The sequence below is a fragment of the Solanum tuberosum genome, unplaced genomic scaffold (genome assembly GCF_000226075.1).
Source record: "Solanum tuberosum cultivar DM 1-3 516 R44 unplaced genomic scaffold, SolTub_3.0 scf00245, whole genome shotgun sequence".
NCBI classification, from domain to species: domain Eukaryota; kingdom Viridiplantae; phylum Streptophyta; class Magnoliopsida; order Solanales; family Solanaceae; genus Solanum; species Solanum tuberosum.
The window spans coordinates 399,694-412,825 of record NW_006239167.1 but is presented as its reverse complement, the minus strand read 5'-3'; the positions used below and the strand labels follow the sequence as shown (position 1 = coordinate 412,825).

The following is a 13,132-nucleotide window of genomic DNA, read 5'->3' as shown; positions in this document are numbered from 1 at the left end:
CTCACCCCCCCCCCCCCCCCCCCCCAAAGAGAAAGAGAAAAGAACGGTATTCATACGAGTTTAACAATGCATTTCCAACAAAGATGGTACAATGAAGAGAAGCTATTCTTCTGCTGACAAGTGCAATCACTTGACGGTTGCTCGGGGAATCGAAGATGTGCATGGTCCAGCAGATGTCATGAATGGGATTCCTTTAAATGTAGCAACTCCTTTGTCATCAGTGAAAAGGTTCTGCAATTCACATGACAAAATTTACATCACAGATATCTAAATGGATAGGGAAACCTCAGAAGAAGGAAATGATGTGTAATCATTTTTCATACCATGTTTGGAAAAACATATTTCTACTTCATTGCCAAAATGTTAATATGAACCTATTTTCGTAGTTCTGATCTCTAAGCAACTAAAACTCAGAGACTCCCTATCGTTTTCTAGCTAAATAATTGAAAACTTAAAAGAACAACCCCGTCTCTCCAGCTAACTAATCAGTCTCATTTTAATAACGTTGTTAAGCTACAACATGAAGTTTTCATAAGCCTCATGCATTCTTATATGTTTGGGAAGTTTATCAACCTTGATAGATAAGGAACTATTTGTGTTAACTAATTAGATAAGAATAGAGCTTAGAGTGCGGTAAGTTTACTCACCATTGAACATAGACAAGATTAAGCTATTCATAAAATTCAAGATACATACCACAGCAATTTTCTCAAACTGCTTCTTTTTAGGATTCAGAACATCTTCTGGTTTTCCATCATGCCTAGATAGATAAATGTAGAATCGCGAATTAATAAAGTAAATTGTTACCATAACATAATCTTCATCTTCAGTTAAAAATTCATAGCACCAAAAAAGAACAGTCATAATGTCATATTCAGCCTAACGGCACACTTACACAGAGGAAACACATGCTAATTATCCATCCATTAGTATTAGTATCAAAATGTGGGAGAAAAACATCGGAAAAAGAGAATATTGGATGCTGAGGTCACTCAAGCACTGACAACTGAATATCTAATGGCACTGAAATTTCAAATGTTTCCTTTTTCACAAAATCACCTTCCAGTTGAAAGACTTACTTCCTATATTCTCTGTGCTTCTTCAGAAGGTGGTAACTATAATCCAAAAATCTTGTACCATTAGACAGAACTTAACAGGTAACGGCAGAGCCCAATAAAAGCGAAAATGACACAGATGGTTTGTGAAGGAAAGGTTTTATTAATGGGAAAAAGGACAAATATACCCCCGAACTATCTTAAATGGTATGCAGATACCCTCCGTCATACTATTGGGCATTGATGCCCCTACCGTCTAAAAACTAGAGCATATATGCCCTTCACTCTAACGGAAGACTAAATAAGACACGTGGCGCAATCTTATCCGTCGATCCGATATTTAATCGGCGGATAAGATTATGACACGTGTATGTCTGTTAGCATAAAGGGTATATATGCTCTAGTTTTTGGACGGCAGGGGCACCAATGTCCCAAAAGTATGACGAAGGGTATCTGCATACCATTTACGATAGTTCGGGAGTATATTTGTCCTTTTTCCCTTTATTAATTTACTATTTATTTTTATGAAGAAGTTTTTTTTATTAATACATTCCACATAATATATGTTATGTGAATCAGTGCCAAAAATCAAGCAGACAACTAGAAATTTGAATTTATGCAATACCAACAGGCATAGCTACAAACATACCCAGCAAATGAGATGCATTCCCCAACTTTGGCACCTTCTGGTGCTATAAGAGGCTCCACCACAGTATGATCTTCATTAGAAGCACATAATACCTATAAAGGAAATTAAGAAAAAAGATTTAACAACAGTAAAGAAATGAGAGATAGCACGGCGAACAGAGATAATACTATGAAAGATTAACTGGAGCTAGACCACTCTACACATTCCACCACCAATCTTTTTACATATATAGTAATACCTAAATTTTCCTATGCGCAAACAAGAATAATCTGAAATTTAAACTGCTTAAATGGATGATATGCTAACTAGCTAAACCACGTCTAGATATTGAATAAAGAAAAGTACCATAGAGACCAAAAGTTTTAGACAGACACTTTGAATTCACCGGATCCACATAGCAAATGAAAAAACAAGTCGATTATATTAGGCAGAGGAAGTAGATCATTTAATATAAGGCAAAAGGTTCAGTAGCATAAGCTAATGTGAAGTTGGTCATAAGCTTAGATAGGATATAATACCATTCCCTCTGATGTGATATCACGTAATTTTGATGGTTTCATGTTTGTCACAAGCACCACAAGGCGATTCTGCATGCACAACAACAAAAAACCAATTAGAAGAAATAGAAGCTCCCAAATGATGCAGCAAATACAATTCAGAGATGCCAGAAATAGGCACATATGAACGCTTAACAACAGAAAGCATACAGTCAACTGTTCTGGGCTGCAAAACTTAGCCAGGCCACTAACTACTTGCCGACATTTTGCTTCTCCAACATCTATCTCCTCAACCAGTAAGCTGTACACAGGGATAACCCAGGAAAAGGTTTTACAACTAATTAAGTAACCATATAAAGTTGCTAGGGAGTGGACAAGTTTAGGGAAAGAGACTACAAACAAAACAAATGAAAGATTAGCTATAATACCTCTCAGCTGATGGATGTTTCCATGCTTTTTTAATGTGGCCAATCTGTAATTTTAGCATACTAACACTGATATCTTTATCTTTGTCATCTACCTTCTCAGGTAACTTCTTTTCTGCAGAAGTTTGATTATCTGCAGCAGCTTTCTTCTTCAGAGATTTTAAGGGATAGGTGTTAGAAACAGTTCAAACTTGAGCAATTTCAGAGAAACTAAAAACTGGAAGCATCAAGCACGTGCCACTATAACAAACAAGTCATACCAGAGTACCTAAGATTGCAACAAAGACGCTAATAATAAGAAATGACAATATTTTCTACTGTCACTGATTGAAGAAAGCAATACAATTTTTTGCTACAGCTGCAACAAACTGTCTAGAGAACAAGAAACAAAAATGTTTTAATTATAGGAGGAATAAAAACAATTGAAGGGTAAACTGCTAAAACCACATACCACGCCAGTATTGTTCTTTTTTTTCAAGTCGACATCTGAACTACTAGCTGGTTTGGTCTCTGTGTCAGTTTTTTTGGCATTTGACTCCACTTCTACCTTCTTCACACATTTTGCTGCCTGAATCAATGTCAGAGAAAAAAGGATATTAATATAAGCCCATTCTTGGGCATCGTTGAGCCTAGAAGTTGCTCCCTCCGTCCATCTTTACTTGTCCCGTATACTAAAAATAGTTGTCCAACTTTACTAGTCCAATTTGGATAAACAAGAGATAAACTACCATTTTGTGTTTTTACCTTGCTATTAAATACTATTCATTTTCCAACATTTAGATGACTTATAATTAATTGGAGGTGATATAGTAAAATTACCCGTTTATTTATTGTTTCTTAAGGGTGTGCCAAGTCAAATGTGGACAAGTAAAGATGGACGGAGGGGGTATTTGAGACAAGGAATGATTCAAATCAAGATAGTATAATAATTAAAAAGTGTTATTGATGATAGAAACTTTTTAAATAAAATATTTCAAGGTAGTTTCCAAAAGCAACAAAATGTAGTATCACATATCTCCATTTTATTTTATTTTTTGATGACCGAGAAATCCGTCTGTGACCCGCCCTTTGGACCAATCACAGCCTTCTAAACTCGGTGGATAATGGGCCCGCCCCTCTACCCTTCTCCACTTAAATACCGGGCTTCGCTTTGCATGGCGTGGGGATTGAACCTGCGACCTAAGCCACAAATCCTCCACCTTTTGCCACTTGAGCTAGGCCTTGGGGGCCACATATCTCCATTTCTACTTTCAGTTTTGAAAACCGTTAAAGGTGTTCAATTAGCGAACACTACATTAGTGATGGACGGAGGGAGTAATTGAGACAAGGAATGATTCAAATCAAGATAGTATAATAATTAATAAGTGTTATTGATGATAGAAACTTTTTAAATAAAATATTCTATGGTAGTTTCCAAAAGCAACAAAATGTAGTATCACATATCTCCATTTCTACTTTCAGTATTGAAAAACCGTTAAACGTGTTCAATCAGTGAACACTACATTAGTGATTAGAGTGGAAGTCATTGCTCCTGTTCTGGTAACTGGAAATGTAGCAATGCATGGAAAATGGAGTTGAAACAAGTCAAAAAGCAAATCAACTCTGCTCTCGAGCTAATTCTTCAGAAAGTCTTAGATCATTACAGTATAGGCATTACTCACAGGTGGCTCAAATTGGACTTTCTCCAGCAAAATTTTTTGGAATGCATCTCCAACGTCACCTTTAGTCTGCGCAAAAATAGATCAATTAAACATGCATGCTCTTGCTCAACATAAATCTATGAGCAATTAAATGTACGTAAGAGATTTAAAAAGTTTAATTAATACAAAAAGTGATTTGTTGTTTAAGCAGTAGGTGGTATTTTGCAAGGACAAGCAATCATTAGAATGGATTAGACTTGTAATGAAAAATGATTTTTCTCACAATTCATAATAGAAAAAACTAAACACACAAATAGATACTTTAAGTTGCCACCAACTGCTAGATAGACACTTTATAAGTGACCATTTAGACACCTCTACTCGGCAAAGGTGCGTCTCTTGGGAGTCCAGAACCTATTTGAGCCACAAAGAGATAAAATTGACCCAAATAAGCCACTATTTTAGTAAGTAACTAAAATAGGCTTGGTGTTAAAAAAATCCGTTTTATCCAATATTCCAAACGGCTTTTGTTAGTCTCTTAACGTCTATATTTTAATATAAAACGGAACTTTTTTTCCACTTTGTAAAGTGTAAGTTTTTCTTACACTTAAAGAAAAGTTACCTTTACCTTTTCACTTTCCTTTCTTATTCCCCTTTCACTTTCATGGAAGATTTCCTAAATTTTTTGCACTTCGAAGATTTTAATTTCGTGATCCCAACCCGAAATAAAATGTATTTGTTATGATAATTTCTGCAACTCTTTATTATATTGTTATGATACATCAAATAAATTTTATTTCGGGTTGGGAACACGAAATTAAAATCTTCGAAGTGAAAAACTTTAGGAAGTTGAAAGTGAAATCTTCCATGAAAGTGAAAGGGGAAGAAGAAAGAAAAGTGAAAAGGTAAAGGTAACTTTTCTTTATCCGTAAGAAAAACTTCTTACACTTTTTAAAGTGGAAAAAAAGTTCCGTTTAATATTAAAATATAGATGCTAACAGACTAACGGAAACCGTTTGGAATATTGGATAAAACGGAAAAAAATTCTACACTAAGCCTATTTTCGTTACTTACTACAATAGTGGCTTATTTTGGTCAATTTTATTTCTTTGTGGCTCAAATAGGTTCCGGACTCATCTATTGGACACACAAGTCTGACCTAGCACCACGCCTGTGTTATCTTCACGTTTGAAAACATTGATGTTATTCAAATGCATTTCCAACTGAAAAGTATAGTGAAATTCTTTCTTTACCCTTATAATGTACCTCTATTTCAGCCCAAATGCCCCCTCGCAGTAAAGCCGCCACCAATTTTGTATTTTTGGAAGTTCCAAAAATACTTAGCCATATAGGAGTAAACTTAGTCAAGGACACCAAGAAATCCACTAGAATATGCATACATGAAAAATTGTTATTTGTATTTTTGTTGCATATGGATGAATTTGGCAGGTCACCGGTATGACAACTTCATTCCTTTCCAGATCTCGATGGCGAGAAAGTGAAGGAAATAAACTCTGAAATTTCAACCATTTGGAGACAAGTTTATCATCAGCCTAGCAGGATCAAATTTCAACCATTTGGAGGACAAAGAAGCAGGAAAAGATAGATAATTTACAATGACAGAATTTGGTGGATATGTGGTTCCTCTTTACCATGGGTGGCCAGTGGCCACTCAATAGACAGCTGCAGAGAATTCATGCCTTACTCCCACTGTCTCTCCTACGGACCCCAATTTACTAAAATTGTTGCTTGTGGCTGACATCAAAATTTTCACCGCCATAAACCAAGAAAAGCAGTTTCCACCTTCCAACACCATGAAGCTCTGGAGTACCAATTTCACCATCTCCCCTGCCCGCCACTACATCGTGGAACTGGAACAAAGTAGCCTGAATTCTCCATCTCCACCACCAATCATGACCCATAAGAAAGGGTTCTGAGATTTTTTAGCTATGGTGGCTTTGTGTTTTTTAAGAGGAAGAAAATGATGGGAATGTCACACCTAGGTACTCACAACCATTGTTGTACTCTTGGCCTGGCTTACTACTATACTTAAGGCTATAACACATATGCGGAACCTTTTAAAAAATGAGCATGCAATAACCTTAGAAACAACATCAAATACTTTATTCAAAGATCTAAAAATCTGAACAATATATATATGTTTCTAAAACAATGTTGAAAGTTATAACTAGACCGACTCATATATGAAGCCTCTAACATACTGAAGATAGGTTATCGGGACAAGACACCAGTCTACTTGAATACTCTGCTAACAATATATACTAACTACTAATACTCAAGATAAATTGGAGCCCTCTGAAAGCAAGGAGGTTTCACCAAAGCTGGACGAAAGTAGTCGTAATGATATGTATGTTGGATGAAAGTAGGCTTCATAGACGAGTCATTCTAGTTATAACTTTTACAAACATATATATATAATTTATTCAAATTTTTGAGTTTGTTTCTAAAGTTATTGCATGCTCATCATTTAAAAGTTTTTGCATGTGTTAGAGCCTTCAGAATAATAGTAAGTCACGCCAAGGATTCGCTTGGGAGCAGCAATGATTCCAAGTGCCGATCACGCCCAGGGTATAGGCTTGAGGCATGAAAGGGAACTACAGTGTAGTTTTGATGATATGTGTATGGAGAAGAATAGAAAAGGATGAAGGTAATGAAGAAATAAAGGACATCCGGTCAAAGGGTTGTTTGACGTAGATTTCTTTGTTTTAATTCGTTTTGTCTTACACAAACGGGTCAAAATTATATTTGTTCATCTAACATGTCAAAAGACATTGTATCTCACGCATGAGTTATTTCGGACCTAAGTGTGCATAAGGCACAATTACGCCAATGAGAGGTGTTTATCTGGTCACAATGGTGTTGTCAAAGGTGCACTTGAGTCCTAAAGTGAGGCTCATAACATGTTGAGCGCTTCACCCTCACTTAATGTGTACTTCAGAGTCATCATCAAGTTTCTAAGTCAATGAGCCTCTTCTGAAAAGGCAACACTAAACAATTGATATTTCATTTTATCATTAAAAAGATCAATTTTTTTGTTCATATATTTGTCATTCACGCTTATAATTATCAATCTTGAACTAAACATATCTATTTGTATTTTTTTTCTCCCTTTGCACCTTTTTTCATTAAATCCCACGATTTATTTGCACTTAAACCTCAAACCGGTCTTTGTGGTTTTTGCTTTTGGTAACATTGGGTCACAAGAATAGTTAATGTGTCTATTTGATAGTTGGTGAAACTTTAAGAGGTCGTTTGGTTGGGAACAAGTTATCTCGGGATTAATTATCTCGGGATAAGTTATCCCACCATGTATATGGGATAAGTAATCCCATCACTAAGGTATAAATGGTGGGATAAGTAATCCAAGGATTACCTAATACCTTCAACCAAACGCAGGATAAAATAATCCTGCATTTTATCCTGGATTATTATACCTTATACCTCACACCAAACGACTCCTAAGTGTCTATTTATGGATTTTTCCTAAGCAGTGTTGTGAAAGGCGAGCACCTTATTGCCTTTGGCGAGAGGCGAGGCCTCGTTGACTATTCCTTGCGAGGCAAGGCGAGATCAAAAAGAAGATAAAAGGCGAGTGGCGACGCGGAGAGGCAAGGCAACAAAGGCGTCACCTTTTGTTTTTTTAGAAGGCCTAATTTAATAATTAAAAGGCAGGGTTTATTTGGTGTTTTGGCAAACCTGCGACTCTCTTCTCTCCTTCGGGACTCTTCTTCTCTCTTTTTCTTTTCTTCTCCAGTTCTTCAGTTCAAGACCTCAGTTGTTGATACGTTTTCAACTCTTTTTTTTTCTTTTGTTCTTCTTCTCTTTTTCTGTTCTTCTCTTGTTCTTCTTTCATATGCATTCAACACAACAAAGTTCTAGCTTTGCTTGTCAATTGTCTTATGAATTGTTGAGTCATTCATGTTCTAGACTTTTACTATCTACTATTAGTTTTTGAATTGAAATATTTGCAAATATATGTTATTGCTATTGAGATTTTGGATATTTATATGCAATTAAATATTTTAAGTTTTGTGGTAGTAATTGGTGCCTCAATTCAAAAAGGTGAGCGCCTCGCCGCAAGGCAAGGCAAGGCAAGGCAAGGCAAACCCTCGTCGCCTTTTATCACCTTTCGCCGTCCAAAATGAATGAACTAGAGAGAAAATAGGACCAAGAGACCAGTTGTGCCTACAAAAGCATTATTTAGTTGAAAAAACAAATAATTTTTTTCTAGTATTTGCCCTTGAAAGCGTATGATTAATTCTTCTTAGGCCCCATTCACTCAATTTAAACATATCAGAGACAATTGAAGAACAAAACTAAATGAGCCAATTTAACATTTATGGCATCGTTAGTAGACCAGCACAATTTTTGCTCTAAAATACTAATGCAATCTAATCTATCAAGAGCGCGGTGGACTTTTCTGAGAATATGGAAATCTCCAAGAAAAGAATAATTTTTTCGCAAGTTTTGTCCAAAAGGATAATGTAGGGAATTTCACTTTGCAATATTCTAGGTTAACTAGTTGGTTGTTTTGTTCTAAAAGATTTAGAACACGAGTGAAAAACGCAAATATTTTTCACTCTCTTTTCTATCAATCCCAGCAAGGGAAGAAAGTTACTTTTCCTATTTGTTTAATAGAAAAAAATAAAATAGAAGCTACACACACAAGAGAAAAGGTTAAGAAGCTACTCCCTTCGTTCCGGTTTATTTTGCAGCATTTCCTTTCTAGTTTGCACTTTGCTCCAAAAGAATGGAAGCTTTCTAAATTTGGAAACAATTTAACTTAAAATTATGGCATGTTTTTAAGCCCACAAGTTCCAAAAGTAGTATAGCCACACAAATGTTATGACATGTTTTTTGAATAGGAAATATTATGGCATGTTTAAGAGCACAATTTTCAAAAGTCTTTGTTTCTTTCCAAAAATTCCTGCCTATTTAAACATTGCTCAAACTTTGCCACAAAAATTGAAATGGAGAGAGTTTCTATGATACCCAGCTCTATTTATTTTTTGAATGTCATGAGTGTATATTGGAATGTCCACAATCTCAAATTTCCTAAATACATTAGCATTAGCATTAATATTCATAGTGCAGAATACTTTTCGTTTTGCATGTGATGGTGAATCTCCAAAACGTTGTACAGGACTTACTTTCACAATTGGAGAACACAAGGCAACACATTAGCCCCATATTTTTTCCCCTCAAATTAATAAAAGAACACATTCAACTACAATGCTAAACAAGTGTGCCAAATCTCGACAAGTTTTTTCAATTTTCCTGGTCAAAATTGCAATAGTAACCATCAAACAAGGAAAATCATGACAGCAAGTCAGCAACCACTTTTTTTTCCCTTTCAATAACCTACATCCTCTCTCTATTACTCAATCCACAAGTTGAAAGTCACAGATAATCATGACAAATCAGTTGAAAGCTCTATCTTAAGTAGACTGTAGAGCAACCTGCAGGCATCACCAGACTCACCACATCTAGGCCATCATGTAAGCCTTTCATTTGACACTATATACCGCAGGATGAAGATCCTGATTTCCGTATATTACCACTATCTAAATTTCCACATGAAAATCTAATAACCTGATACAAACTCTAGCATACCTGGATATAGTCCGTCCATCTAAGCAAGTTCGGCAATTTGTTTCTGTCAGAGTTTGAAAGACTGATCTAGTGGCAGAGAATTATGATAGCATGTTAGAATAGAGAGTGAACCGAGAGTTTATATCCAAAACAACAATATCTTTCAATTAAGGAACTGTCAAAGGTGAACAATTAAGAAACCACCTATAATACAGTTAAAACAGAGAAAATAAGAACCTAATTGACAAAAGTCAATAGAATCTTTAACATTTATGCCTAACATGAAAATCAAATATCATGTTTAAGTAAAATATAACTCTACAAAGGGTGTGATTTGCATGCCAGAAAATGTTTTACTTAAAAAAAAATCATTTCCAAGGGAAGATTAAAAAAACATTTCCAAGAGACATATAAGCAGAAAAAATTTCTTTCACACGTATCTGAACTCTCATCCAATATTATTGTTCGGACAAGTAATAAGAGACTTTATAGATGACTTGCAATAATCCAATGAATAATTACATAAAAGTGCAATTCCTCAATTGTACTTAGCATTGCATCTACATCATGTACAAGGACTAGGTTGCACAAAAAAGCTAGTAAGAAAATACATTTGTGTTAAAGCCTTTAAGGCCAAATATATTTCTTCTTTTCCTTCAAAAATCTTGCTATTTCTTTAATCAAAACTGTCCACCAAATGGCTTGAGGAATAGTATTCCAAGTGTTTTGGGATTTCTTGTTGAGACACGCTCTATTCAAACTATGCAGCAGTCCATCATGGAGTTTGTCATAGTCCAATATATGCCAAGTATTGCAAAAAATAACTCCAAAGAAGTCTTGTGACCTTATAGAGTGCATAAGGAGGTCACATACTTATTCTATATGCTTATACATAAAAGGCATCTGCTACATAATTGTATCCTTCTTTATCGGAGGTCAGTTTGTTGAACTCTTGATCATATTACTTTTTTTTTTGGGTTTCCCATCCGGTGTTCGGTACCCACATTTGAGCCGGACTTATCCGAATTCACACCGCGTAGGGCCCCATTCGGGGGGAAGCACTCCCTACCAAGGATACCTAGGGCTCGAACCCGAGACATCTGGTTAAAGGAGAGCAGTCTCATCCACTACACCAAATCCTTTGGTGGTTGTTCAATATTACTTGCTTCAATTACAATTTATAATGCCAGCATTATCTTTATTCTTCATTTTCATTACTACTATTGCTACTTTTACTTTGCTTATCTTTACTATATTGTTGTCAGTATTTTTCTTATCTTATTCTTCATTTTCATTATTACTGTTGTTACTTTTACTTTGGTTATCTTTACTATTATTGTTGTTAGTGTTTTTCTTTTTTCAATATTTTCATCATAACTTTTTTACTCTTGAATATTTTTCATACATGTTCTGAATAACAATTTTCTTGAGCCGAGGGTCTATTGGAAACAACGTCTTTACCCCACAAAGGTAGGATTAAGGTCCGCATACACCCCACCCTCCCGGCCTCCCCAGACCCCCACTTGTGGGATTACACTGGGTATGTTGTTGTTGTAACAATATTTATTCCAATATTACTGCTTGCATAATTACCATATGTCACCTACTTTCATACCTAACCAAGCACCCAAAAATAAGTAAATTAAAATATTCCCCACTGAAAATATTTTCCTCCAAACCAAAAGCACCTAAAGAGAAGGAAATGTATACCACGGATGAATGCACAGCAGCAAAGATAACAATATCAGCTTCTGAAATCTTCAACCCGTTGCCCAAAATAACAGACTTCTTACTCAAATCCTCATTCAACTCACTTAGAGCTTTAAGGCTTGTCCCAGAATCAACAGGGAAGTTACTCGCAAATTCGACCCACTTCATTAACTAGAATGAAAAATTGATTTCAATGTCAAATGGGAACTAAAAAAAATCAAAAACTCAATACAGAAAACTAGGAACTGTTAAAATATTACCTCATTATCTTTTGTGATAGAAGGCCCATTTGGGGAAGAATTGAAAATGTCTATACACAAGCTTTTAATGTCTTTTTCCAAATTGGTCGAATAGGAATTCTGCATAGTAAAGCACCAAAAATAATCCGTTAACGAGCAAGAAAATTGATTGATAATTCAATTCATTACATGCATTCAACTTAATCATTGCATACTATATAAAATTTGAGGATTGAAAATCTTACTGGGTCTAATGAGAGCATTGACAGGTGTTTGCATAGAGCTGAAACAATGTTTTGCTTGCGATCTGCAGCTGCCATGGTTCAATTCTTTGGTATGTTTACTTCTTCAACTTCACTTCAATTGTTCAAATTCACCAACAAAAAAAAAAACACAGGATTTTGTAGGGTTTTGTTTTCCCGGTTGTGGGCCGGAGCATAATTGGGAATGCTATGCCCATGTTGAAAACGGGCCATATGTATTTTGAGTAAAGCCGTCAATATGGGCTAGGCCTGTTGGGCCGGCCTGGCCTAATCCGGGATTTAATAGGGTTGGGATAAAATTTTTGGAGCCCATTTAAAAAAAGGGCCTTTTAGCCCGGCCTGAATAAGTTTGCTGATTTGTGGGGCTTGAGAAATATAGGTAGGGCCGGCTCGTGGGCTAATACAAATTAATTAAAAAATATAATATAATATTAAAATTTAAAATTAAAGAGATCCAAACTCAAAATTTATTTAAAGTTTTTTAGGAAATCACTAAGTATAGAAGTTGCATCCACCATGAAAATGTCCAAACACTTGTTGCTGCTCGAAACTAGTTACATGTTTTTTTTTTTTGAAAATGGTAATTGTTTCTATTTCTACATAACAGTACATAGGTTGTACTGAAACCCGTATTTACAAAAGGAAACTCTAAGAATACCGACCTATCCCTATAATGAGTCTAAGACATCAATGATAGAGACGGTATCATTAGAGTAAATTTGATTACACCAAAAACACAAAGTCGAAATGCAATTCAGTTTAACTTGTTGCATACTACTCTCCCTATTCTCAAAAACTCTAAGGTTCCTCTCTTTCCATATTGTCCACCAAATAGTGGCAGGGACAATTCTCCAGTTACTTCTGTTTTTTGCTTGTGTCCCTGCTTCTTCCCAGCTAAATAGAGCCTCTGAAATTCTCCCAGGCATGCACCAGGAGATGCTTTTACGTCTCAGGAACAGATTCCACAACTGGCCAGTGACTTCGCATTGGATAAACAAATGATTGACTGTTTCTGCAGTTTTCCCACAGAAAAAACATCTA

General features: G+C 35.6%; 1 protein-coding gene across 2 annotated transcripts; it reads right to left on the bottom strand.

Annotated features, from left to right (window-relative positions):
* Positions 1-25: 25 nt before the first annotated feature.
* On the bottom strand, positions 26-12,222 carry LOC102591263 (aminoacyl tRNA synthase complex-interacting multifunctional protein 1). Of its 2 annotated transcripts, none has more exons than XM_015313362.1 (12): positions 12,074-12,222; positions 11,850-11,948; positions 11,590-11,760; positions 9,901-9,966; positions 4,270-4,353; positions 3,078-3,194; positions 2,630-2,775; positions 2,412-2,502; positions 2,223-2,291; positions 1,705-1,796; positions 697-760; positions 26-231 (listed from the first exon to the last, which is right to left on the bottom strand). In XM_015313362.1, exons 1-12 carry the CDS (start codon positions 12,146-12,148, stop codon positions 127-129), a joined length of 1,179 nt encoding a protein of 392 aa, XP_015168848.1. In that variant the 5' UTR covers positions 12,149-12,222; the 3' UTR covers positions 26-126. The 2 variants fall into 2 exon arrangements, with proteins under 2 accessions (XP_015168848.1, XP_015168849.1); XM_015313363.1 differs by having other exon boundaries at positions 4,288-4,353; positions 12,074-12,221.
* Positions 12,223-13,132: the final 910 nt, after the last annotated feature.

What these genes read in the sequence shown, in the direction of transcription:
- LOC102591263 (XM_015313362.1), bottom strand. Translation starts at nt 12,148, where the DNA reads ATGGCAGCTGCAGATCGCAAGCAAAACATTGTTTCAGCTCTATGCAAA. An exon ending in CTGTGAGTAATGCCTATACT is followed by an intron (nt 3,195 to 4,269) that starts GTAATGATCTAA and finishes ACATTGATTCAG; the next exon opens with GCAGCAAAATGTGTGAAGAA. An exon ending in GAATGCATCTCATTTGCTGG is followed by an intron (nt 761 to 1,704) that starts GTATGTTTGTAG and finishes TTATCTATCTAG; the next exon opens with GCATGATGGAAAACCAGAAG.